This window comes from Vombatus ursinus, unplaced genomic scaffold (assembly GCF_900497805.2).
Source record: "Vombatus ursinus unplaced genomic scaffold, bare-nosed wombat genome assembly UNPS02014961.1, whole genome shotgun sequence".
NCBI lineage: Eukaryota > Metazoa > Chordata > Mammalia > Diprotodontia > Vombatidae > Vombatus > Vombatus ursinus.
In genome coordinates this window covers 1,198,314-1,224,981 of record NW_020954739.1, presented here as the reverse complement: position 1 = coordinate 1,224,981, position 26,668 = coordinate 1,198,314, and the positions used below count along the sequence as shown (strand labels likewise).

At 42.9% G+C, this 26,668-nt stretch overlaps 1 protein-coding gene across 1 annotated transcript in view; it reads right to left on the bottom strand.

The window, feature by feature from the left end:
* CPAMD8 (C3 and PZP like alpha-2-macroglobulin domain containing 8) overlaps positions 1–25,400 on the bottom strand; it is a 160,537-nt gene extending 135,137 nt beyond the window's left edge. Inside the window, exons 1-9 of the mRNA XM_027845395.1 lie at positions 25,381–25,400; positions 25,093–25,244; positions 19,558–19,580; positions 10,585–10,750; positions 9,829–9,881; positions 7,881–7,898; positions 7,123–7,177; positions 2,954–3,067; positions 1,309–1,393 (exon numbers count right to left, since the gene is read on the bottom strand). Coding sequence (XP_027701196.1) covers positions 1,309–1,393; positions 2,954–3,067; positions 7,123–7,177; positions 7,881–7,898; positions 9,829–9,881; positions 10,585–10,750; positions 19,558–19,580; positions 25,093–25,244; positions 25,381–25,400 — 686 coding nt within the window. The remainder of the gene's footprint in view (positions 1–1,308; positions 1,394–2,953; positions 3,068–7,122; positions 7,178–7,880; positions 7,899–9,828; positions 9,882–10,584; positions 10,751–19,557; positions 19,581–25,092; positions 25,245–25,380) is intronic.
* Between the last annotated feature and the right edge of the window lie 1,268 nt (positions 25,401–26,668).

Below are 26,668 nucleotides of genomic sequence, written 5' to 3'. Positions count from 1 at the left end.
TCAGTAGAGCTCCTTGCACTTCATGTTATACCACATGACCAGCCCACTTCCTTTTCCAATCCTATTTCCTTGATGATATCTCTTATGCTCTTAATTGACCAAGAAAGGCAATTGTAGCATAGAAGACAGAGAAGTGGCATCAAGGCCAGCAAGAACTGAATTCAAGCCCTATCTGTGACACACACCGGTTGAGTGACTCTGGGCAAGTCACCTTCTCTCAGTGCTTAGGCAACTCTAAGTTACACAGAAGGAGCCAGTCTGTGTTGGCAGAAGGAGTTTCCTCATCTGAGAGCTTCCTCCATCAGTGAAATCACAGGTCTGGCATCTACTATGTCTTTCCCTTATTTCACTTCTAATGCGTCAGTCATCATTGAAAATATGCTGCAGCCCACCTGAACCTACAGTGTGTCTCTTTCCATTGCCCTCGGGTCTCCCACAACCTTTACTTCTCCCCACAAGTTTTGTTTGAAGTTTTGTAAATTGGGTAATATTTGTGTCATCAGATAGTCTTAAAAAAAGACAAAGCCCTTATAAAGGTGAAGGACAAATAATGCTTCTGAAAGAGGCCAAACACTGCAATCAGTAGCTGCCTGGAAGTTGCTGCTGTTGTCCTTTTTATTCACCTTTCATCAGGGCAAGTGCATTGTTACTCCTTAAACAGTTGACTTCTTTTCAGTTCATTGCATCAGAGTTTTTTGATAGCCCCATCCATGGCTAGGAGGGACCTTGGAGAACATGAAAGGCAACTGTGACCTGAAGCAGAAATCCCCTCTAGGCCATCCCTAGGGTTCACAGAGCCTCTGCTTACAGACCTCTAATGACAAGAGCTCATTACCACATGAGGCAGCCTTAGGAACCTCCATCTAGAAGCTCAGAGGGGTAGCTCTCAGACTTCATGGGCAAGATCTGTCATCACCACTCAGACCCCCCCCCATGTGTTCTATGTCTTCATTTTCTACTTTTAAACAATTCTGATGATTATTTGGAAGGTCTTTTCTATCAAGGTGAAATCTACCTCCCTACGTCTTCCACACATTGCTTCTAGTTTTATCCTCTGAGGTCAAATGGAACCAGTCTACTTACTTATCTGTTTGACCTGAAACAGACCAGTCTAGTTCATAATGAAGTTGGTGATGTCCTTTACTACCATGTGACATTATATAGAATTTCAGCAACAACATTATTAGGCAAACAAACCTGAGAAAGGTCTGACCCACTTCCTAAAGTTTCAATGTCAAAAATGTTAGGACATCTAAGAGGGATGAAAATGGCACAACTCCCAAAAGACAAACTGTGAAGGCCTCTTACCTGGCATGAACAGTCCCCTTTTCACAGTCCGCAAGATCCCTAATATACTTAGGAGGCTCAATGAGGAGCTCAAACTTGGGCAGCACTACATGGAAAAGAGTGAGACACACGCTTAGTTTGTGTGAAGAGCAAATGCATCTTGACAGGATATCTCCACGTTATAACAACAAAGAGTTCTGTGATCAAAAAGTACTGCACACACAGCATCTCGTCTGACCCTCACAACAGTCTTCCCCTCTCTCTAGAGTTAAGAGGTACAACTATTACCCCTGTTTGAAATGGATAAATGGACATTTGAATGGGTTAAGTGATTTGTTCCAAGTCCCATTCATGAGTAGTGACCAGTAAGGGGTAGAGTTGGGACCTTAACTCAGGTCATCTGCTCTCAAATACAGAATTCTTTCAAGTACTCCTTGGACGGCTGAGACATCAAGGGAAAGGACAAAAAAAAATCTGGATCTAGCATCATTACTTTGATAAACAAAAAATAAAATTTAAAAAAAAAGGAAAATTTTAAGGATTCTCTACTCACACTACAGGGCAGCTAGGTGGTGCAGTGGGTAGAATTGCCAGGCCTGGAGTCAGGAAGACCCATCTTCCTGAGTTCAAATTCAGCCTCAAACACACTAGCTGTGTGACCCTGGGCAAGTCACTTCACCCTGTTTACCTCAGTTTCCTCATCTATAAAATAAGTTGGAGAAGGAAATGGGTGAACCACTCCAATATCTTTGCTGAGAAAACTCCAAATGGGGTCACAGAGAGTCAGACATGACTGAAACAACTGAAAAACAACTTATAGCACAGGATTTAGTTCTAGGATCAAAGGGGTAGAAGGGCCCTTACAGCCCAAGACGTCCAACCTCCTATGTGACACAGAAATCCTCTCTGTAGCCTTCTCAACATGGAGGCACAGTAATAATAGTCTACACTAGTAATGTATTTTGGCTATAAAACACTTTTGTACCCTAATCTCATTTGGTCATTATGACGTCTCAGTGAAATAGGATCATCATGCCTATTTTATAAATGAGGAAACTCAGAACTCCCAGAGGAGTGACTTACCTAAGGTCACAAAGCTTCACAAAGTGCCTACTTCCAGACAATTTTCTCTTGTGTCTTGGGACTGACCTCCAGAGAGAGGCTCAGAAATGTAGCTCTGAAGCTAAATATAGGCAAGATCTGTCCTCACCACTCAGAGCCCCTCTTGGAGCTGTTCTATGTCCTGGTTCAAGGGCAGAAGAAAGCATGACCATGTGTCCCAGCAGATAGCCAGGGGAACACAGAGTGACATGCCACAAGAGTTCCTGACTCCCCTTCCCAGAGGCACTGCAGTCGGCATTACATTCAATAATATGAAGGGAGATAGTAGGGAAAACCTAGACCTTCCCAGCTCATAGACTGCAAGCTTCTCAAAGCCTTGCCTCAATATACACTTCCTAAGTCTGCCACATGCAGCTTTTTAAATTTCCCAAAAGATGGACCAGTTTACCAATAGTACTCCAAAACCAAAGGCAGTTAATTTAAATGCTTGCTTTTCCCCTAACCCACGTAGGGGCTGGAGTTTGACTCCAGTGTCTTTCCACCATGCCACTGCCCTGAAATAAATCCTTCAGAAGAGTTAAATGCTAAGTGCTGTCAGACTCACCATATTTCTGAACTTCGAAGGATTTGTTGTACGTATACCCTTGCATTTCAGCAAAAATAAACCACTCGCCAAAGACAGGTTGATCAGATAAAGGAAAACTTACGTTGACAATACCTGGATAAAAAGAAAATTTTTTTTAGACATCAATCAAATATGTTCAATTTCTACTATATGTGAAACACTATACTATAAACTATGAATAAGGAAAAGAGAAGATACTGTCCCTTCCCCCAAACAGCTTACAGCTTACTTGGAGAGAATGGACATAAAATAGGTAGAGACTATTTATAAAGACCAACATCTTAACAAGTGAAGCTCCCTGTCCCCAAAGGTGTTCAAGCAGAGACTGGATGGATGGCCCTTTGTAAGGATGTTGGGGAAAAGGACTCACGCTTCAGACAGTGGCTGTATTAGATTACGTCTAATATCCCTTACAACTCTGATAGTGACGAGAGGATTTGCAAGTGATCAAAGTATGAATTGAATAACTATAAGGAGCTTATATTTATATATCACTTTATAGTTTACAGAGCATGACACAGGGCTAAGGGGATCCTGAAAGAGGAGTCATCAGTATTGCATGGGTTTAAAATAGAAAGGTGAATCCTAACCTGATTTTCAGAAAAGAGGAATATTAAAGCAGAATGGGGGGCCACTCTAGGTCAGTGCCAGTCATTACAGAATCCAAGAGGTAGAAGGAACCTCAGAAGCTACCTGGTACACCCTTAGCTGACCAAAGCCCTTCTACATTATCCTCAACAAGTAGTCATCCAGCTTCTCCTTGGAGACCTCCAGTGATGGGGAGTCCATTTCATTGACAGAAAGCTTTAACTACTGGATGTTTATCTTTAAATCACACTATAGTTCGCTCCTTGTAATTTCTACCTATGGTTCTAGTTCTGCCCTCTGGGGTAAAGAAAGATAAGCCTAATCCCTTTGTGATGTGACAGGCTTTCCAGCTCTTTAACATAGGACAGCTCTTATCTCTTCCTCAAAGTCTTCTTTTCTTCAGGCTAAATATGGCTTGCTCCTTCAAATGATCACATAGCATAGTTCTCCAACCATCCCAGCTGCTCTACTCTAGAAACACTTCAGCTTGTTAGCTTCCTTCCTAAAATGTGAGATCCAGAACTAAATACTTCAATGTGCCTGCTTCTAGACATTAGACTTTTTTTTTTCATGTGATGCTTTTGAGGAAGAACATACATGATGCAGGAAATGTCAGAAGGCAAATGGAGTCACAAAATTCATTCATGTACATCCATATGTATATATGTAGAACTATATAAAATATTACATAGACATACATAGATATAGACATAGTAAATACAACAATTTGGGAGGATGCTAGCAAATGGAAGGTCAGGAAGGGTCTTCTGGTTGCAGGAGATGACACTAACAATGCAGGAGGCAGAGCTGAGAAGACAGTGCCCTCCTGGCATGGGAGATAGCCTGTGTAAGGGTATGGAGAGGTGGAATATCTTCTGTGAGAAAGAGCAAGTGGGTCACTTTGGCTAGAATTTAAAGCACGTGACAGAATGATATGAAAACAATCCTGAAAATTATGTTGGAGTCAAATTATAAAGGACTTAAATGCCAAGCAGAAGAGATTGTATTTGATCCTAGAGACAAGAGGAAGATGCTCAAGCCTCTTAAACAGGGAAATGACCAAGTCAAGCCTGTGCTTTAGGAACCTCAATCTGACACCTGTGTAGACTGGAGAGAGGAAAGACTCACGATGGAAATTAGGAGGCCACTGCCAGAGTCTAAGAGAGATGTGCTGAGGGCCTGAACTAATGCAGTGGCCATGTGAGTATACAGAGAAGCGAACTAACATAAGAGATGTTGTGGATGTAGACGTGATGAGACTTGGCAATTGATCAGATATGGAGGGGGATGTGAAGGAGGGTCAGGAATCAAGAATGATTCCAAATTTGTGAACCTGGTTTACTGGGGAAAGAGTGGTTCCCTTGACAGAAATAGGAATGTTTAGAAGAGGGGAAGGTTTGGGGGGGGTGGGAATAATGAATTCTGTTTTACAGAATGTCTCTTTCGAAATGTCCAAGAAGTGGACGGTGCTCTGACTGGTTTCAATGCCCCAGAACAAGATGTACCTCCCAGGTTAAGCTCTTCACCTCTAATCTCTCCACCATGCTGCTACCTCCCTCAGCCTCCTCTCCTTTCCGATGGGAGAGCTGGAAGGCAGAGGGCCATTCTCCTCCTGATGCCTTCCTTTACAGAAGACAGGAATTGTACTCAGATCCCTCAGCTTTCCATGTGCTGCTTTATCTGGTTTCAATTCCATAAAACAAGAAGCCTCCCTTGCTGGGTACCTCTCAGTGTTCCTCACCTCTGCTTTCCTGCCTCCGGTGTGTTGTCTCCTCCCGTTAGATTGTAAGCTCCTTGAGGACAAGGGCTGTCTTTCTTTCTATTAATTGTATTTTCAGAGCTTGGCACAGTGCTTGGCACACAGCAGGCACTTAATAAATGCTTATTGCATTGGATGAGTGAGACAAGAGTAGAGCTCAGGGGAAAGGCAAGGGCTGGCTATATAGATCTGAGAGAGCTACATAAGATGATCACTGAACCTGATGAGGTCACCAAGAGATACTCAAGAAAGACAAAAGACCTGTGACAAACAACACAAAACTCATACTAATTGTATTAAGTTTGAAAACCTATCAATGTTAAAGCAATCAGTCTAACCAACTACCCTGGAAAAAGAACAGATGCAATAATGCATATTCCCTCACTATGTCATACAAGTAGAAGTGGAGTCTGTCCAGTGAGGCAATCAATGTGTCTGTCTTTGACAGGTGCTGTAGATAGACAATGAGCTGAGCCCAGAATTGATCAGGAGAAAATCAAGCTAGATAGTATGAGGGAAGTCATGGGATAATTGCCATGATCCTACATTGCTTTTGCAACTAAAGCCCATTTCCTTACCACCAACAGTCTCCAACTAGGTGCTGTATGTCTTTCTATCATAGAACATCAAGATCTCAGAAGAATTCAAATCATAAATCACTCAAAGGACAATGGTAAGAGGCATGCTAGGTGTAATTAGGCTGAAATGTGTTATTAATAATGACCTAAATACACAAATGGTATAGAATGACATTAATGAGGTTATAGATGATGGAGATGGGTGGATTGTAGAGCAAGAATGAGAGATGAGAGACAGTGTACATGCCACAAATTCAGTAGCTCAAAAGAAATGTGAGATGCGCACATCTAGAGCCATCTCCATCCCAAATGTTCATACAGACTATTCCTTCAGAGCTTATATTGGTCTGATCAAGCATAGTGGGACACACTGGACATTGATCCCAACATCATGACATCATTTTAGTCTTCTCCAAGTATGAAGGACAACAAAAAAGCACAAATGCCACAATGATATATACCAAGATAATTTAAAAAGCAAAAGGAATGCCTCCAGCACGTCATGTATATCCTCCACGGAGAAGAAGTTATAGTGAGGGAGGGGAAGAAAAATCACACAGAAGAAGCTATAAAAGAGCTGTTAATCCTCAACGATGAAGTGGTCATCCACACTGAAAAAATAATCACACAACCTCCCAGATATCAAAATAAAATTCTCCAAATGCTGGCTGCTGCTGCTGCCTTAAAAAGCCAATGGAAGTTCTTGAGAAGCGAGGGACATGATGGAAAAGGTGAGATGAGACCTTGGAAAGAGGGAAAGAGATCAGGGCTGGCAATGGTGACAGACAAATGGGAGTTAGAGCTGGGAAAACTCTCACTGACTGTCTAGTCTCTAGTCTAGACACTGACTATCCAATTCTCTCATTTGAAAGATCAAGAAATCCAGACTCAGAAAGAGAAGTGACTTGTTCAAGGTCACACAGAGAGTTGGTATCTGACTTCACGGAAATGGTGAACTCTTCAAAGGAATAAGTAAAAAGGAAGAGTATCAGGGAGTCCAGGTCTGAGTTAAAAATGGCTAAAAGGAAGGAAGGGAGTCAATAAAGGAAATGTAAACATCAACAATAGTTCTAATAATGGCTCACATTTCTGTATGGTTTTATGGTTTACAAAGAACTTTGGTTCTTTTCACTTTAGAAATGAATGGGATTTGGGTGCCCAAAAGGGTTGGATGAAAAAGCAACAAACTGAATGAAAAAAATCAGAAGGGGCAAAGACATTACCACAACATAAGGGCTTCAGGCTGTTCCATTCGATCATCCGAGATCCCCGAGGGTCCTGCAAATTTTAAGGAAACACAGACGTGGACAGTCATCATTCCCCTAGCATTCCAACCAATGGTGAGAGAACTCAAGCCAGCAGATCCAAAACAACTCCAACTCTTTGGTCCCTTTTTGCTCACAACTCCCTAGTAACAATCAAGGTAAAAATCTCTTAAGTCAAGTTTTAAAGGGGTGGCAAGATGTTGCATGTTCTTCTAGAAATGCAGGCTTTCCAGGGTTTGTGCATGGAATGTCAGCACTGGAAGGGACCCCAGAACAGAGAATCCTCAAATTGGGGGGTGAGGACAGGGACCTCGGAGATCATCTGATCCAATCATCTGTCACACGGGGACACTGGGCCCCAGAGTGAGAGAGTGATTTGTCCAAGTTCAGCTAGGCTGTGGGTATGGCCAAGTTAGAACCAGAAGCCAGATTTCCTAACCCTGATCCTCAGATCTTTTCAAGAGGCTCTGCTGCCCACCTCTACCCATACCCTCACCCCAACGACAGCAAGCCTGAAGAAGGGAGTGCAGAACCTCAGAGGGTGACTGGTACTCTCTGTCAAAGCCCCCCCTAGAACAGGAAATTTCCAGAAACCACCAGGAAGGGAAGCAGGAACACCAGCAGAGCATAAGAACAGGCAAGGAAGGAGAGAACAAACAGAGCTTTGTACAAGGGGAGGCCAGAACAGCACCCAGTGTTTCCAGGAAGATACTCACCACTAGGTAGGCTTCCAGCTAAAACAAAAACAAAGAAGGAAAGTCAAGTCCCAGGCTAGGTACTAACTCTTCATATTAATTAACATTGCTTGAAAACATGTGTTCTTTCTCTGACCTCAAATAACACTTTGTACTGTTCTAAGATACTCAGCATGTGTATGCCAACTTGTATCATAGTTATTTATCTAGGTTCCTATGCCCCATACATATTCCATGCTTTCCTGCATCTGGGCCTTTGCTTATGCCTTTCCCTATGCCAGGAATATCCTCCTTTCTCTATTGCTGCCTTTTAAAAATCCTACCCATCCTTCAAGATCCATCCAAAGGCCTCCTTATGTATGAAGTCTTTCTGATCCCCCAGCTTGGAGTAATCTCTTCATTCTTTGGTCCAACAGTACTATGTGCCTCCCTCGTGAACTGACCTCATTTAAAACTGGCTATAAATATAGCTATGTGTGCATGTGTAGATATATATAAATATATACACACACGTACATATACACTCACATATAATGAACATACATACACATGTGTTTTGTGTGTGTGTATACATATATACACATAGCTGCCCTATCTATAGGTGAGTGGGTGGGTTTACATGTATATGTATATATATGTGTGTGTGTGTGGACACACACACACACACACACACACACATATCCATCTTATCAGGTCTGCTAAATTATTAGCAGCTTGACGGCAAGGTCTTATTTGTTGATGCATTTCCACCAGCACCGCGTAGGGTCCTCCACACAGTAGGAGCTTCATGAACATTTGTTGAATTGAAGTGAATGAGCCATGGCAATCACGGACATGCTGAATTCTCCAGTCGAAGTCCCATGACTTCCAAAGTCCTCTCTGATGCCACCAGGCCACATGGACACCTCTTCTCTCTAACTCATTTTCTAACAAACAACTAGGACCTCACGTAAGAGTACAGTCTGATTCTCTAATTGTCCACAGCACATAATCCAATGCTATTATGTGTAAGTCCCTTCTTCCCCAGTAATTATAACAATTAAAACAACTTCTTCTGCATCACTTCAGGGTTTAGGATGTACTTTTCTCACAATGGCCCTAGGAAGTTAGCAGTGTGACTGTCCCTCCCACTTTACAGATAAGGAAGTTGGGGCTGAAGAGAGACACAGAGGCATACTCAGGCAGGCCCACACAGCGAGGGCGCCTAGAGTGGAACTGGAATGCCTTCTGAACCGCGCCCCATGCAAACTCCCCTGTTCCTGAGGGTGCCACCGTCCCCCAGTCATTCAGGTTCTCAAGCGCAGAATCTCCTGCTCTTCTCCCACCTCATCAGACCACCACCACTCCAATTCCCTGCTTTCCAACACTTCTTTCTAGGCAGTCTTCCCCATCAGAGGGTAAAGACGGTCTTATTTTCTCATCTTTGTCTCCTTAGCACTTAACACAATACTGGCACATAATAGGCATTTGATCTATGCTTGCTTTCTCTCTGTCTTAGCCCCTAACTCTCCACCATGGGGCAGCTAGTTCTTGCAGTAAACGGAGGGCCAGGCCTGGAGTCAGGAAGACTCATCTTTCTGAGTGCAAATCCAGCCTCAGACACTTACTAGCTGTATGACCCTGGGCAAGTCATTTAACCCTCTTTGCCTGTTTCCTTATCTATAAAATGAGCTGGAGAAGGAAATGGCAAACCACTCTAGTATCTTTGCCAAGAAAACCCCAAATGGTGTCTTGGAAGAGTCAGACATGACTGAAAAATGACTGAAACTATGAGTTAGGCACTGTGCTAAGGCCTGAGTATACAAAGACAAAAATGAAAGTCTCTGTCCTCAAGGAGCTGACATTCTTTAGACAAAGGCTATGTAGGAGCCTCATATAACCTATGGCTTAACCAATTGGATGTATCAAAGTTCCTGGTATTGGATATACTCTCTTCAATGAAAATTAAGTAAGAACTTAGTCTCCTTACCTTTTCATTGACAGGCCTCAGTTCTGGAGAAACCATGAATAAATTTATGAGTACTAAAACAAAGAAGAAAAGTATTGGTTATTTTCTGACATATATCATGGTGGATGTGGTAGCAAAACTAAACATTTGTACTTCCGGAACACAGAATAGTCACAAAATCTTAGCTCAAAGGGGTCTCAGTCAATCAACAAATAATTATTAAGTGCCTGTTATGCGCTGGGGATACAAAGAAAGGCGAAAGCCAGTCCCTGCCCTCAAGGAATTCACAGAATAACAGGGGAGACCACATGTAAATATCTAAGATTAAGGAGGACTGAGATGGACTTCTTGTAGAGGGGAGTACTTTAGCTAAGACTTGAAGGAAGCCAAAGGATCTCGGAGACAGAGATGAGGAGGGATGGAGTCCCAAGCATGGGAGACAGCCAGTGAAAACTCTTGGAGTTTAGAAGTGGAGAGTTCTGTTTGAGGAACAGGGGATCTGAGTTGACCTGCAATCTGCCTGAGCAGGAATATCCTCATCAACATTGCCAACAATTGTTCACCAAATTCTGTTTGAATACCTCCCATGACAGGGAACTCACTCTTCATACCTTGATGCTATGCAGACATGGAAACCCAAGTAACTGGGCCAGAGAAAGTGGGTAGGTGCAATGAACATATGTTACACCTGAAACTTCCAAGTCCTTAGCGCAAGCACATGGCTTGAGACTGATCCCTCTTCTACATGGTAACAGTGACCAGCTAGAGTTACTCTACCTCTCTGCTTTGGTTTGTACAAAGGCTTGTCTGTCTGGATAAACACAGATGATCCTTTGCTGTCAATTGTCACTGTGGTGTAGTTGTGAAAGATGTAGCCGTCTTCCGTCAGGTGGCGGTTACCCCAAACCTTCAAGTGCGCTTGGCCACGAAGACCTGAAGGCACCTGGGGGGAGAGAACATAATGGAGAGAAGAGGAGAAGAGGCCAGGGTGCCGGTCTCCTACCTTTCTAAAACTCTCAACTGAAGCTTGTGGTTAAGAGGATTTTGCACTAGCCCCACGGAGTAAGGGTATTATTATTAGTATTATGCAGAACAGTGAAGAGGTAAGAAACTGATATGATTCTTAAGTCCTGGAATGTTAGAGTTGAAAGAAATTTAGGACTGAACACAGAATATAGGAGCTGAAATACACATCATTTAGTCAAATCCTAGACCTAAGGCAGCTGGGTGGCTCAGTGAATAGAGTGCCAGGCCTGGAGTCAGTAAAACTCATCTTCCTGAGTTCAAATCTGGCCTCAGATACTAGCTGTGTGACCCTGGGCAAGCCACTTAACCCTTTTTGCCTCAATTTCCTCATCTTTCAAATGAACTGGAGAAGGAAATGGAAAACCACTGTTTGCCAAGAAAATCCCAAATGGGGTCATGAAGAGTCAAACACGACTGGAAAAGCAACTGAAGTGACTTGGTCAAATCCCATCATTTTATAGATGAGGAAACAGACACCCTGCCTCCTCAGAAAAAGGGTGAATTGCTCAAGGTCACACAGACTCTTCGCATTAAAGCTGACTCATTAGCACCCCCACCTCCTGCCTCCCAGCCCTGCATTGCTGCCTTAGGATGACATTGCAGGAATGATTACTAGTCCCTGAAGGAAACAATGAACAGCAGGATAATCCACACTAACTCCGTGGAACAAAATCAAACAGTTTCTATCTAACCTGTATTTAATTTTGAGAATGCACAGCATTGGGAAGAGTTGAGCACACCAGTATGGCTCCAGCCCCCATGCAAAGGCAAGCTCTGAGCACAGGGTCCGGTCCATGTAAGTGTGCAGGCAATGCTGATTGAATTTGTGGTTCCATTTTCAGAAGGAAGACAGCATTTGAGGCTGAACACTAGACCTCCCCAGCCTGCCAACCCAAGGCTCTGCTCTTGCCCTGACAGGATGGCTCCCTGCTGTCTCCCACCTGCCTGGAGCATTTCCTTATGAAGCTAAGCTGTTTTCTGTTACTTTAAAATGAAAGTGTTTTCAGTAATCATCTATGATTATTTGCAATTACAGGGATGGTCCCAGTGCTTAGACTTTCTACACACAGGAAGCCCAAGCCCCAGAACTAATTTCTCAGGATTCCTTCTGCTCGCTCTAGCAGGCATGTCCAGCTACCCAGGAAGGAGAATTCCCAAACACCAGGAAAGTTACTTCTTTGAGGAATTTATTCTCCATTACAATACAATGCAAAATTTGGCTACTTCTGCAACAATCATTTTAAAACAGACTTGTTGTTGTTCAGTCATTTCAGTCATGTCTGACTCCTTGCGACCCCAGATGGGGTCTTCTTGGCAAAGATGCTAGAGTGCTTTGCCATTTCCTTCCCCAGCTCATTTGACAGATGAGGAAACTGAGGCAAACAGGGTTAAGTGACTTGCCCAGGGTCTGAGGCTGGATTTTTAACTCAGGTCTTCCTAACTCCAGCCCCAGCGCTCGGGCCAGAACTGTTCTGTACAGAACTATCAGGCATTTATCTGTGGATGGAGAAAGTGGAACAGCCTCTTGCATTAAGAGTTCTACTCTTTGGCCATTATAGAGTCAGAGATTGTTCAAAGTAGAAAGGAGTGCTTACGAGTCACCTCATCTAACACCCCTCATTTTACAGAAGAGAAGCCACAGAACTTGCTTGCAGTCACATGGCTAATTAGAGGAGCAAGACTGAGACTTGAACTTGGCCTCCCTGTGCCTTGTCCGGTGTTTCCTCTCCGGGAGCACTCACCAGTGGTGCGTTAACAATCAAGTTCTACTACTTAATCACAGAATCTCAGAACTGGCTGTGACCTGGTATGCCCAGCCCCCAGCTAAAGGAAGGGAGCATGGCCAGGATGTTGACTCCATACAATCTCATCCCTAGACTTTGCATGAGACAAAATGTCGGTACAAATGCTTAAGGTGCTGCCTCTTTGGTGCTGCCTGAACTACTCCATGCCGACCTCTAGCGGCTCCACTTACTGCTTTGGGAAAGTGTCCTGACTTATTTCACGGCTCGTGCCTACCCTCTGGATTGTTTCTCCTGGTGAACTCTGACCTGTCCTTGACATGGTGTCTGGGTTACCTTTTTAGATCACAACTTGGACCATATATTTTTTCTCCCCTAGGACTGCTCTGTCTGGGCTTGTAAACTGCTTCCATCTCAGAAGGGACCAGGACCCTATACTTGAGGTCATAGGATCACAAGATTTGGAGGTGAAAGGAACCTTAGAGAACACCTGGCTCACCCACTTCATCTTACAGATGAGTAAACTGAGGCCCAGAAAAGGAAAAGGAATTTCCCTCAAACCTACACACAGTAAAAGCTGAGATCTAAACTTGGACCCTCTGATTCCAAATTCAGTGGCCTCTATCCTACCACATGTTGTCCAATCCTTATCTGAAGGATGAATCCCTTCTACATTTTCCCAATCATTCCTTCATCTCTATATACAGCAGATATGTGACAACAGAAAAGGCACGTTAGACAGATACTAAAAAATAGTCATACAATCAGAGTTGGAAGGGACCTTAGAGATTGCCTAGTCAAGGGGTGGGGAACCGTGCAGCCTGGAGGCCACACGGCCCCCACCCCCGATAGTCCAAGCTTCCACCTGCTATGACATTCTAATTTTAAAAGTTTTGACAGGTGCTCACCTAGCCTCTGCCTAAATGTCTCCCTATGGCCTAGCTGCTGTCATCCTGACCTAACCACTGATCCCCTTCTCAGCCTGGTCGAGGTCTGTATAAATCCAATCTATACCCCTTGGAAGTCTGCCACACCCACCTGCGTATGAGAACCCAGAAGAGGAAACCTAGGAGCTTCGGGTCACTGCCATAGAGCTGGAAGGCACCATTCTCAGAGGTCATGCTCACCAATCTCCTCATTTTCTACATCAGGGAACCAGGGCCTAGATCAACGTTAGTGACTTGCTCATCATCACCAAAAAGGGAGTTTGAATCTAGAGCCTCTGACTCCAGGGCAGGCATCTTTCCACCGTAGTAGCCTTCCTCCTATGAGTGTGGCTGATAGAATACCCAGCTGAGTCTACCCTAGGGTGAAGTGGGCGGCAGGATGAATACAGAAATGATCTTACCTGACTCAAGGACATATTTAACCAAGAAAACAGGATAGGGATAGTGACTGCATCTGTAATTTCATTTGTACAGGAAACTTCCAAGCCAAGAAACTCCCTTTACCAATGGCCATCAGCACTCTCTGCAAGTCACAGACTAAGAGTTGCCTGGAGGAGTCGGAAGTTAGGTGACTGGCTCTCCCAGGGTCAAAAAGCCAGTCTGCATTACACTTGACACTTAAACTCAGGTTTCTGATAGACAGCTGGCTCTCTATCATGTTTCCTCTCAATATTTTCCTCAATTTGCAGCCTACTTTCCTCCAACCTGGCTCCAGTAACCCAGAAGTGAACACACTCTTGTGAGTTTTTCCAACACTTGCTTTATGCCTCTTATCATATTCTGCTTTGAATCATAGTTATCTGTGTCCATGTGTCATCTCTTTTAAATAACTATAAACTCCATGAGGGTAGGAATCATGTAAATGTCTTATTCATCTTTCTATCCCCAACAGCACCCAGCAATGAGCCCTCCATGCACCAGGTATCAGTACTGATAAGTAACTGTTGAGTGATAAAGCTATTGCCATAGAAATATAGGAGTGAGGGGTAGAATGGACCTCAAAGGCCATCTAGTCCAGTGCTCTCATTTTACAGATGACAGAATCAAGGTATAGAGATCTTAAGTGACTTGCCCAAAGTCATATAGTACTAAGTGACAAAACCAGGATTCAAAATGAGGTCCTCTGACTCTAAACACAATGTTCTTTTCACTTTATCCAACAGCATCATAGTTCATTCATTCAACTTGGGAAAACTCTCCTGCAGAAGGATATGTGGAGAAAATCCTAGTCCTACTTGCCCCCTGTCATGTGCTGTATAATCACACACCAGGAAAACTGCTCAACTCATTGGCAAAATCCTAGTTTCCAGGAGGAGTAGGAAAGCATGTGGTGCTGACCGAGGACCTTGGAGAGGGAATGAGACCTCATTGAGGTTTGGGATTTTAGCAGCAAAAACGAAAACCAATGGAGGCTACATAGAGAAATGACAAATCAACATCTCCAGCATCATCCAAACCCAAAGGAAAATGGTGGGAAGTTGCAAGATAAACTAGTTCTCCTGAAATGATCAGGCCTATGGAAAAAAAAAAAAAAACGAGGGCTTGGGGTATTCTGAGGAGAGAGGCAATGGGGTAGAACAGAAAAGCTCTGGAACCAGTACCAAGCCCAGGGTTCCAGTTGCCACTCTGCTACTACTAACTCATTGTATGACTATGGGCAAATCTCTCTGGGCTGCCATACAATCACCTATGAAACAGGAATAGTAATTGTTGTGATGATCATGAGATAATGTCCACAAAAGCCTTTTGTAACCGTAAAGCCCTATGTAAAAGTAATATACACTACAGACTCTCAGTTCTATTAGAGCAAAGACTACATCTTTTATCTTTACATCTTCTCCAGCACTCAGCACAGGGTCTTGCATATAGCAAGCATTTAAGAATGATTTGGATAGATGATGGCAGGAGAAGGAAACAGCCCAATTGACTGCCCTGTGAAAAGCGGGTGATGGCAGTTCCTAAATCAAGGTGGTTCAGGTCAGAGGAGGACAGTGACTAATTCACTGTGCTAGCCAGTCCCCACAGCTCCATTAGGCTCTCATGAGTGATGATCTGCCAGGATTCCAGATGCACGTCACAGTTTAATAGCTATGAGATTGAGACCCACCCTCTACCTCCTATTGGGGATAAGGGCCCCAAAGCAAGCCCTGCCCAGAATGAGATCTAATATGTTGCCTGGGAAAAGTTAGCTAAGTTTCATAGCAGAGAAAAAGGCATTATATAGAAAACAAAAGAATGGGGTACATTCTCCTCAAAGCTCTAAATCCCTGAGGGGGGAAAATTGTATAGGAGAGGGCAATGAAGACTTTAGGAATCATTGAAGACATCCTGGACCTTCCCCCACATCCCCCGAATCAGAGAATGAAGCGAACATGCCAAGTTGACTCATCACAAAGAATGAAAAACCAAAGGTATTCAAATGAATCTTTCCTGCATGTATGTTTCTTTAAATATATATTCCATATGAAACATTTGAGAAATCAAAAGAAAAAATGACAACTTTGTGGCTAAGAGATTCAGGCACAAATTTCGGGTGTGAGGAAAGGTTAGTGTCAAATAGTAGACACTCTTCTCTAACTCAACTAAGGGACTTCAGAGTCATCTGGTCCAAAGCCCTCCATAATAATAAAACATTTACCCAAGTACTCTAGTTTACAAAATGGTGTGGTACAATGGCATAAAAGCTGAATTCCTAGTCAGAGGTCCTGGGTTCAAATCTCAACTCTGCAACTGACTCTGATTATGACTCCAGGCAAGTCACCCACTTCCCTTCTCTGGGCCTCAATTTCCTCACTTATCAAATGAGGAGGCTGCATAAGATGAGTTCCCAGATCTCTTTCAAGCTTACACTTGTCCTCATTTTGCTGACTCTCTGGAGTGAATTCAGGTAGGGAGCCTGCTTTTAGCCTCACACTTGGGCCTCCAATGGTTTCCTGGGCCCCTGACATAGCAGCTCAGATACAGAAGGGCTCTCTTACTCTGATTTTCACAGGATTACAGAATTTGAGAGTTGAAGTACTGTATACCTCAAAGTAACCCCACTATACATACATGACAAATAGCTGTGCAATCTCTGCTTGAAGACCTCCAAGCACAGGGGACCCACCACCTCATGTGGCAGCCCATTCCATCTCGGGGTAGCTCTGTTGGGAAGGGTTTCCTGACATCTGGCCTAAATTTGCCTTGTTGTAATTTCTCCCCATTGCTCCCAGTTCTGCCTTCTAGGGCTAAGCAGGACAAGTTTAATCTCTTTTCCATTTGAAGACAATGGTCATATCCTCCTTGTGCCTTGTGTTCTCAGTTCCTTGGACTGAATGCCGTAAGCTCCTCCAGAGTAGGAACTGTTTGGGACTTTTTTGCATTTCTTTTATCCCTAGCACTTAGCACCATGCCTGACACATAATAAGTGCTTAATAAATGCTAACTGATTGACTGAATGACTTCACCATTCTGGTTGCCTTCCTCTGTATACTCTGTGATAGAGGCAGAAATGCACTCTACCACTAAATGGTACGTGTACATGTTACAGTAGCTCTTGGGTTACAATGTTGAGCTTTAGTCTCAGATTGAATATGTACTGATGTGATCTGGGCAAATCAGTATATCTCCCTGAACCTCAGTTTCCTCATCTGTAAAACGAATGCAGTACCTATTTCACAAGATTATTATGATGAAAACATTTTATAAACTTTAAAGCATTGTACAAATGCAAATACATGAATGTAGATTTATAGCTGGGAGGGATCTCAGAGGTCAAAACTCACTTCAACCCACTTCATTTTACAGATAAGAAAACTGAGACTCAGAAAGAAGACTTCCTTTATCACACCGTGTGCCTTCTCAACGATGGGGTAGGGAAGGGAGGGTGGGGGAGAATCTGGAGTTCAAAATTGTAAAACAAAACAAAAAAAAGGTTAAATATTGTTTTTACATGGAATTGGAAAAAAATAAAATATTAAAATTCAAAAAACACTAAAAAAAAAAAAAAAGAAGACACAAAAGGACGTCACTAGGAAGGAAGGATTTAATGTGTCCTGCGAAATGAAATGAGGTCCTGTATGTAAAACACTTTACAAACCTTAAAGCACAATATATACACCAGTTATTTTTGTTTCTTCCACTTGGTCCCAAAAGGTAGAACTACAACCAATGTGTGTGGGAGGCAGATTTGCAACTAAAGGAGGCAGATTTCAACTAAATAGAAGACAAATTTCCTACCAATAGGAGTTGCCCATCAGTACTCACGACTTCAGAGGCATTGTGTTCTACTTCTCTTGCTGTGACAGTGTGGACAGAATTGATGCTCTGGGCACGAATTGAACTACACCATTTCTGAATTTGTAGCTTATCTAGGACCACTCAATAGTTCTGATACCCCTCCCCAAATGGTGCTTTCTCTGTTACACATGTATAGATACATATTTGGTCCATATCGACATAGCTACATATTGTCTTCCCAGCTAGACTTTAAGCTTCTTAAGGGTAGGGACTATTTTGGTTTTGGTTTTTGTTCTCCTGGCCCCTGGCACATATTGATTGACTGCTTGATTGAATTTCCAAAGATGAGTGTTTTTCTAATGGATGCTATAAAGAAATGTCTCCAAGCAGAAGAGGGACTTGACTTTCGTCACTGAATCCATTTTTTGTTTAGTCTTTTTTCAGTTACGTTTGACTCTGCATAACCTCATTGAGGATTTTCTCAGCAAAGGTACTGGACCGCTTTGCCACTGCCTTCTCTATCTCATTTTACAGATGAGGAAACTGAGGCAAACAGGGTTAAATGACTTGCCCAGGGTCACAGAGCTGATAAACGTCTGAGGCCAATTTGAACTCAGGATGACGAGTCTTCCTGATTTCAGACCTGGCACTCTATCCACTGCACCAAACCTAGACTAAGTCTAATTGCTATCCCCACACAGGTAAAAGAAAAATGTCAGGATGGGCCTGGGTCTGAGACTGGGCAAGAGGCACAAATCCTTAACAGGAAGTGGTGAACTCCAGACCACACCTGAACTGCTCAGTCCTCTCCCCTTCCTCAATCCCTGCCAAACCATGAGAAACTAGACTGAGCTCCCACGTGGCCAGACTGACGTGATTTCTCCATCCCTGGAGATGTCTCCTCAGAGCGAGTCTTATCAGGGATGCTGTGGAGGGCAATCACACTTTGGGGAGGTGTTGAACCAGATGGCCTGTGAGGCCCTTCCCAATGCTGGGATTTTATTATTCCAAATAAAGGTATGATCCTTCCTGCTTGAAGTAGTTCCTTTATCGACACAAGTTCTCCCACCCAGTTCAGCTTCCTATTTTCTATCAATTCAATTTAATTCAATTCACAATTTATTAAGGTGTGAGGTCTTGTGTTCAGCCTAGGACATACAAAAATGGAAACGTCATCACACACTCACACACACACACACACACACACACACACACACAGTCTCTGCCCTCGTGGAGCTTAAAAATCAGTGGAGGGGCAGTGAGAGAGGACACATAAGGGGCAACAACAAGTTAGAACATAATGAAGTACACAGGGGAGGTCACACAGATAAGAGAGATTGGGGAAAGAAGGCATGATATCTAGCCTGGCTAAGAGGATCACTTCGTGGAGGGGGTGGTGAGCTGAAAAAAGAGGACTTCAAAAGGCAGAAATGTGCATGGAGTCTGCGGGTGGGAAATACACTTTGAGCAGTGGAGATGGCCTGTACATATGCATGGAGGTAGAAGAGGGAGAGAGAGATTTAAGGAAAGCTGGAGTTCAATCTGGCTGGAATGTAGAGGGCTGGAAAGGGAGTAGTAGGAGATAAGGTTGGAAAGGTTGACTAAAACCAGACTGTGGTGGGCTGGCTATAAAGGTCAGGCCAAGAAGTTCGTACTCTATCCCACGTGTACCACGGAGCCATGGATGGCTTTTGAGAGGAGGATTAGCATGGTTAGAACTGAGCCTTAGGAAGATGACTTTGATAGCCTGTGAATGATGGGCTTGAAAAGAGAGAAAATGGAGACAGCAATGTATCATAAAAATATTCACAGCTTACCTTGAATTTGATTGTCCCTTTATCTAAAAATGAAAATAAAATGAAAAGAGGTTAAATCGATCATTTCTTTACGTGACTAAAACAAGGAAGCTGTTTTCCTTTCAAAGAGGAAAAGTTACAATAAAAGGGGACTTTCTCTGGAAGAGAACCCTTGGATCCTAGGTCCTCTAAAGGACTGACCAGGGCGAGGAGGATGGTTCAGAAGTCATTTCCTCGGCTCTGGGGAAAACTGTAGGCCTGGGGTGAGGTGGACTTAGCCGAGCTATTCAGGAAAAACTTGGCTGGCTGGCAAGCTTAATTCGTTCGTGGCCCTCTCCCAAGGCATGCCACTGCTGCCGCAGAGTGCTTGAAGGGGAGAAAGCTGCTGCTGAGCTCAGAGTTTGAAGAGGGAGGACAATGCTTGGCTGTCAGGGACCACCGTTCTCCTAGGGATGTGAATCATCAGGAGACGTTCATCCAGCTTGTGTTTGTTGTTGAAGCCTGCCAGTTAAGACTTCTGTTTAGCATCTGTCAGGCAGATGTGTAAACACCACACCCACATGTGTACCTACCAACTCCTTTTTATCCAAAGACCTAAGATAAACAGAAGAGAGAGCCAGTTTCCAAAAAGAAGGTAGGTAAGTGAATGTATAAACACCCAGATAAATTTTGGTTTTCAGTCAGGTCAGATCCTATAAGAGCTTAGCTCTGATTTTTAAATTAGTACATGGAGGGAGAAGTTAAAAAAAAAAAAAAGGATTCCTCCATTAGCACGGACAGAAGGGAAACCTAGTACTTCTAAAATTAGCTGTCCTTCCGTTCCTCAAGAAGCTACAATTCTAGGGGCTCTGTGAAGTTCTCCCTTACAGGCAGACCCTACTCAATGCCAATCATTGGTTCCATGAAAACACAATGTTAGGTAAAATACTGAAACACTGAGCTCCATAAAAGCAGTATTATAATTTGGGATACACATTCCTAGGCAGCCCAAATTCAGACTTTAAAAAAAAAAAGCTTCAATTAGGTCCAAATATCATCCACACCTTTTTCCTCATGCTCCCCTAAGTAAGATTTTTTTAAAAGTATATAAACAAGGGGTAGCTAGGTAGTACAGTGGATAGAGCACTGGCCCTGGAGTCAGGAAGACCTGAGATCAAATTCAGTCTCAGATACTTGACACTGGCTAGCTATGTGACCCTGAGCAAGTCACTTAACCCCGGTTGCCTCACCAAAAAGCAAAAAAAAAAAAAAAAGGTATATAAACATATATAAGTATATGTGTACGTGTGTACATATATGTATATGTTATAATAGGTATCATATATTATATATATGTATACATATAAATGTATATAGCAATGCTGGTTTGCTGACCCAATTCTGGTCCCAGAAAACATTTTATCATTTGATTATTATATAGTTCAGTGATCTGTGTTTGAGTCTTACCTCCTACAAGACTGTGATTTCTATGAGGACAGGGACAGTGTATTCTTCCCAGTACCCACCGCATTGCTAAACACTTCAAAAATGTTTAATAAGTGCTTAATAGATGCTTATTAAATCAGTGAATGCATGACCTGAGTATTAAAAGCTCCTAGCCAAGTCACCAATAAGACAGTGACCAGCTGCTGTTACAGCAAGGGTTTTGATACCTTATAGTGGGTCTTCAATATAACACACTGTGTTACTGCAAAATAAAACTGGTTGGGGAAATTCTATGCAGGGCATGCTTGTAATTCCCATCAAGTGTGAACAGAAGCTACTCACCATTTCTTTTTCATTGCTAGAGTTAAACACTAAGTCTCAGAATATGATAAACTAGAAGAAGATAACGTGGTGTTTTGTAGGAATAAAGGCTTTACAACAAACCCAAATTATATTATCCTTTGTGAACTCAAAGATGCATCCCAGCAATCTGCCAATGGGAAGTAGCATCGTGTGAGGGTCTGTGGTCAGAAAACCTGGGTCCGAGTTTTGTCTCTGCCACTTACTACCAGCGTCATCTTGGACAAGTCACTTAACCTCTCTAGGCCTTAGCTTCCTCATCTGTAAAATGAGAGGAAAGGACTACAGGGATTTTCCCCCTCTAACATCCCTACTCTCTATCATATATCTCTCTTTCTATCTATTTCTCTGCCTCTCTCTCTCTCTCTCTGTCTTTGTCTCTCTATTCTCTCTGTCTCTCTTCCACTCTCTCCTACTCTTTCCCTGCTGCCTACAAACACACCCATATCTTCCCCATCCTTCACTCGATCCTCCCAACCCAACTAGCTACCGGCCCAGCTGCCTCCCTTTATGACAAAACTCCTTGAAAAAAGCCAACTAGCCTCATTGCCTCAGTTTCCTCTCCTCTCTCACTCTTTCCTAAATCCCCTGCAGTCTAATATCTAATTTCAACATCCCACTGAAGCTGCCCATTCCTGATTACCCCGATCTCTTAACTGCCAAGTTTGACAGCCTTTGTCAGTCCTCATGGTTCTGATATCCCCAAAGCGTTTGACTCCTTTGGTGTTGATTGCCACGTCCTGCAGGCTCTCTCCTTTCTAGGTTCTAAAAACTGTTCTTTCCTAGTTGTTCTCCTACTTTTCCACCGCCTCCTTCTCAGTTTCCTCTGCTGGTTGATCATCACAAGCATATTCACTTCAAGGCTCTGTACTGGGCCCTCTTCTCCTCTTGCTCCACACTGCCTCACTGGTGATTTCATCAGTTCCCAAGGGCTCAATTCTCATCTCTATGCAGATCAGTCCCAGATCTATCCATCCAGCCCAAGTCTGTCTCCTGAGCTAGACACTGTCACCAAATGCCCTTTGGACATCTCCAACTGAACATCTCACAGACATCTCAAACTCAGAACACATTATCTCCACACGTGCCTCCCTCCAACCTTCCTCTCCTCTAAACTTCCCTATCACAATTGAGGGCACAGCCATCCTTCCAGTCTTCCCAGCTCACAATCTCAACTCATTTCGACTTCTCGCTGTCATGTTCACATATCCAATTCATTGTCAAATCCTGTCACAACTGCTCTCACATATGTCCCCTCTGTCCATTCACATAACCAAAACCCTAGTTCAGGCCCTCAGCAGCTCCTAACTAAACTACTGCAGTAGCCTTCTGGTCTCCCTGCCTGAAGGTTCTTCCCCCTGCAATACATCCTCCACTCAGCTGCCAAGGTGATTTTAGACCACCACCACCACCAAGTCATAGATAGGTCTGCCCATGTAGCTCCCCCTCCCCCCCATGATTTCTCATGGCTCCCTCTTACCTCCAGGATAAAATACAAACTGCTCTGTTATTTAAAGCTCTTCATGGCCTGTCCCTTTCCTCCCTTTCCAGTCTTCTCATACTTCACTCTCCTTCATACACTCTAAAATCTATCTATACCAGCCTACTCATTGTTCCTTAAATGCAACCCTCCCTCTCATCTCCAGGCTTCTGCATGTCTGTAATGCTTTGCCCCCTCACCTCTAGCTTTTAATTTCCCTGGCTTCCTTTAAAACTCAACTCAAACCCCAGCAATTGCAGAAGATCTTCTCCAAGTACCCTGGCTGATAGGGCCTTCTTCTCTCAGATTTCTTTCCACCTACTCTTTATATTCTGTATGTAGTTAGTTATGTATTGTCTCTCTCATTAGAATGTAAGCTTCTTGAGGTCAGGGACTGGTTTGGTTTTGCTTTTTCGTATCCCCAGCACTTAGTATACTGCCTGGCACTTAGTAAGTGCTCATAAATGCTAGCTGATCGACTAATGTTGTGGACAGAACGATGGACTAGAAATCTACGGACAAGTCCTTTAACCTCCTAGCATGTGATTAAGAGCACACGAGAATTAAAATGCATAGGCATGAGAGATTTGGGGAGAGAGTTTATCACTCCCTACCTGAGCAAGGGAAGACCAGGGACAGTTTTCATGGAGGAGGTGGAAAACTCTAAAGTGCTATGTAAATGTCAGCTCAAATCCCATGGTGATCATAACATCTCATGTCTACAATGCTCTAACTCAGTGAATTAAATGCCAACCACGTGTCAAGCGCTATGCTAGACAAAAATGAAACAGTGCCTGCCTTCAAGGAATTTACACTCCACTGTGGCGTTACAACATATACACAAATAAGTAGCAGCAAATTATATGCAAAATGATTTCTTTTTTTTTCCAAGTGATTTCAAAAGGGAAAAAGCACTAACAACAGAAAAGACCCCTGGAAAGAAATGGTACCTTTAAAAGTTTATAGAGCACTTTCTTTCCCATAGCCTCCCCATTTTACAGATAACGAAAGTGAAGCTCTGGGAGTTAAGTGACTGCCCATAGTCATCTAGCTGATGGCTATCATAACTTAGATTCCAACCCAAGTCTGCTGATTCAAGTCAGGCTCTTTCGACAACAGCATGCTGCTTAAGGCAATGGGGCAGTAAAATGACCCAAAATATTTCCTCTACTGAGAGAAATGCAATTTCATCAAGGATTCAATTTTGAGACTACTGGGGGAAATGCTGAAATAGGAGATAGAAAGGGATAGAAGAACCGAAGGACAGTAGGGTAGGAAGAAAGATGAAGAGCAAACCAGATGTAGAATCAATTATCAAATTGCTTGCTTTCTCAATGAGTGGGGAGAGACAGGGGGAGAGAATTTGGAACTCAAAATTTTTAAAAGTGAATGTTGAATTTTTTATATGTAATTGGGAAATGTTTCACAAAATAAATAAAATATATTAAAAGAAAAACAGCAAACCAGACCGAGGAAGGTAAGAAAGACAGTATCCAGAGATGAAGGAGCGAACTCTCATTGACTTGTGTGAAAAAAAGAAATGTTAGTTCTTGATAACTAGGGCATCTGCCACCAAGATGGACTCAGTGTAACTTAATGACACTGAATCTTCCCCAGAAGATCTCTGTTCTTATCAACTTATCCCACCACCTACCAAAGGCCAAAGTTAAATACTAGAGTCAGGGGCAGAGAGGATCCCTATAGTAAGTGTAACTTTCTTTAACAAGCTGAGGCAGACTCATTTAAGCCATGGTTTTCTCTGTCTTTCTCCTCAAAACCCAGAGTATTTACTGACTATACATGTCACAATGTCTTGTCACATCCCCTGGAGAGTGATTTATCTCCTGAACTGTAATTGAACTTTTCCTGCACTTACATTTCCCCCAACTAGACTATAAGCTCCTTGAGTGTAGAGTATCTGTCAAACTTTCCCCTTAGCCTCTGGCAGAGTGAGTGTATTGTGCGCAGTGAATCATTAAACACTGTAACTGGAATTGAGAAAACTCAGGTTCAAATCTAAGCACTGCCTTTACCACTACCTGGCAACCGGTCTGTCCACGTTCACTCAGCTCGTCAGCGGCAAGCCAAGACTAGAATAACTATTAGTGCTGTGGGTGTTTGAGGGAAAATGCAGAGACATTAAGATGTTGTTAGGAATCATCTGCCAATTAATAAATAACTATAACGAGTCCCAAATCAACAGAATCCTAGAAGACTAGTGATATGTCTTGAGAAAGCAAAAATCCAAACTTCTAATACCACTTTAAGACCCTGAAGGAAGGCTCACTTACCAAGAATGGTTCCATGGCCCCGAGCTACGGTCTCTCCTTTGACCACTAGTTGAATCTGAACAGTTGTTTCCTTCACGGAGTTAAAGATTGTCACACTAATAACCTCCTCTACCCCTGAACGGAACACAGAAGGAGCAGCAATCAAGTAGCCCCTGAGAAAGAAAATTGGAAGTTGGTGAGAAAAGCTGGCAATTAAAAAAGGTTGTCATCTATGCTTAACTGACAAGAAAGAGAATGAACTACAGCCATTCTTATTGATTATTCTGTCATTCCTTGGGCACCCATCACCATGGTGCCAGGTGTGGCATGTGAGAAAGCTGAGACAGCATGGATCATGCCAAAGAGCTCCATCAGCTTAGAATCACAGAACTATTTTCCACCGGGGAGGGATCTAGCAGCAAAGAACAGCACAGTTGTAGGGGACCTTTCTTTGAATGTTAGAGTTGAGCTTGAAGCCACCTCAGGATACAGAATATATATACTGCCAGAGCTAGAATCTCAGAGATTATGTAGCCCAGGACCTCCTAATTGTACAGATGGGAAAATCAAGGCCCAGAGAGAGGAAGGAACTTGCCTAAGGTCATAGAGCTAATTAGTAACATTGCCAGGATTATAACCTAGGTCTCTTGACTCCTAATAAAAATACCCTTTCCAAGTTATGTCTTGGATGAAAATGATTTTAAGACATTACCAACAATACCACCAGATCTGAAACTGGACATACGTATTACTTTATTGTTTTATTGAAAAGGGATCACGCATACTAATTTATTAACACGGAAACAGACAGGAGAGAGATGAACAGCTGAAGCTAGTACCTTGTACATAGTAGGCACTTAATAAATACTTGTTTAATTGAATTCAACTGACTTCAATAGACCATTCACCAATTCTACAGAAAGGTAGTTTTCACATAAATAATATTCCCAGAGCTCGTGTTTCTATAGCAGTTTAGAGTTTACAAAATATTTTTCTCTAAACAACCCCATGAAGTATTATCATCATGATTATCCCCATTTTACAGGGGCAGGAACTGAGGCAAGTGAATAGATGTTCTATGACTTGCCCATCATCGGTAATAACGTGTCAGAGTTCACACACAGGTGTTCACACACCTGGAGTCCAAGCTGAGACTTGGACTCCAAGCCTAGTAGTACTACCACACCACTCTTGACTTCCTAAAGTTTTTAATGGGACAGCCTCCTATATTGCCTGCTCTGCTGGCATTTTAAATGTCTGACATCCATCCTACCTTCTTCCTTAAACATGCATGGTACAAATCCACACACGCTTCCCAGCCTTGAGATCTCAATGTTATTAAACTAGATTTTTCTTCAGTTACAAAAATTATAACTATTAGGATGCTGGCCAGAAAAACATGACAATGCCTACAGCAAACTTACTAGCATTTATGATGAGAATGTTCGCTTATCAATCAGTTCTTAAAAGGAGCCTTAATGTCAGTTAAGGCTTAAAGTACAAGAAACACAAAGGCTCTCTTAGCTTCCTGGGTCTTTGTTGTTCCAACAGTTGGGTCCTTTAAGCACTGATGAATTGTTGCTGTGGGATGAAGGTC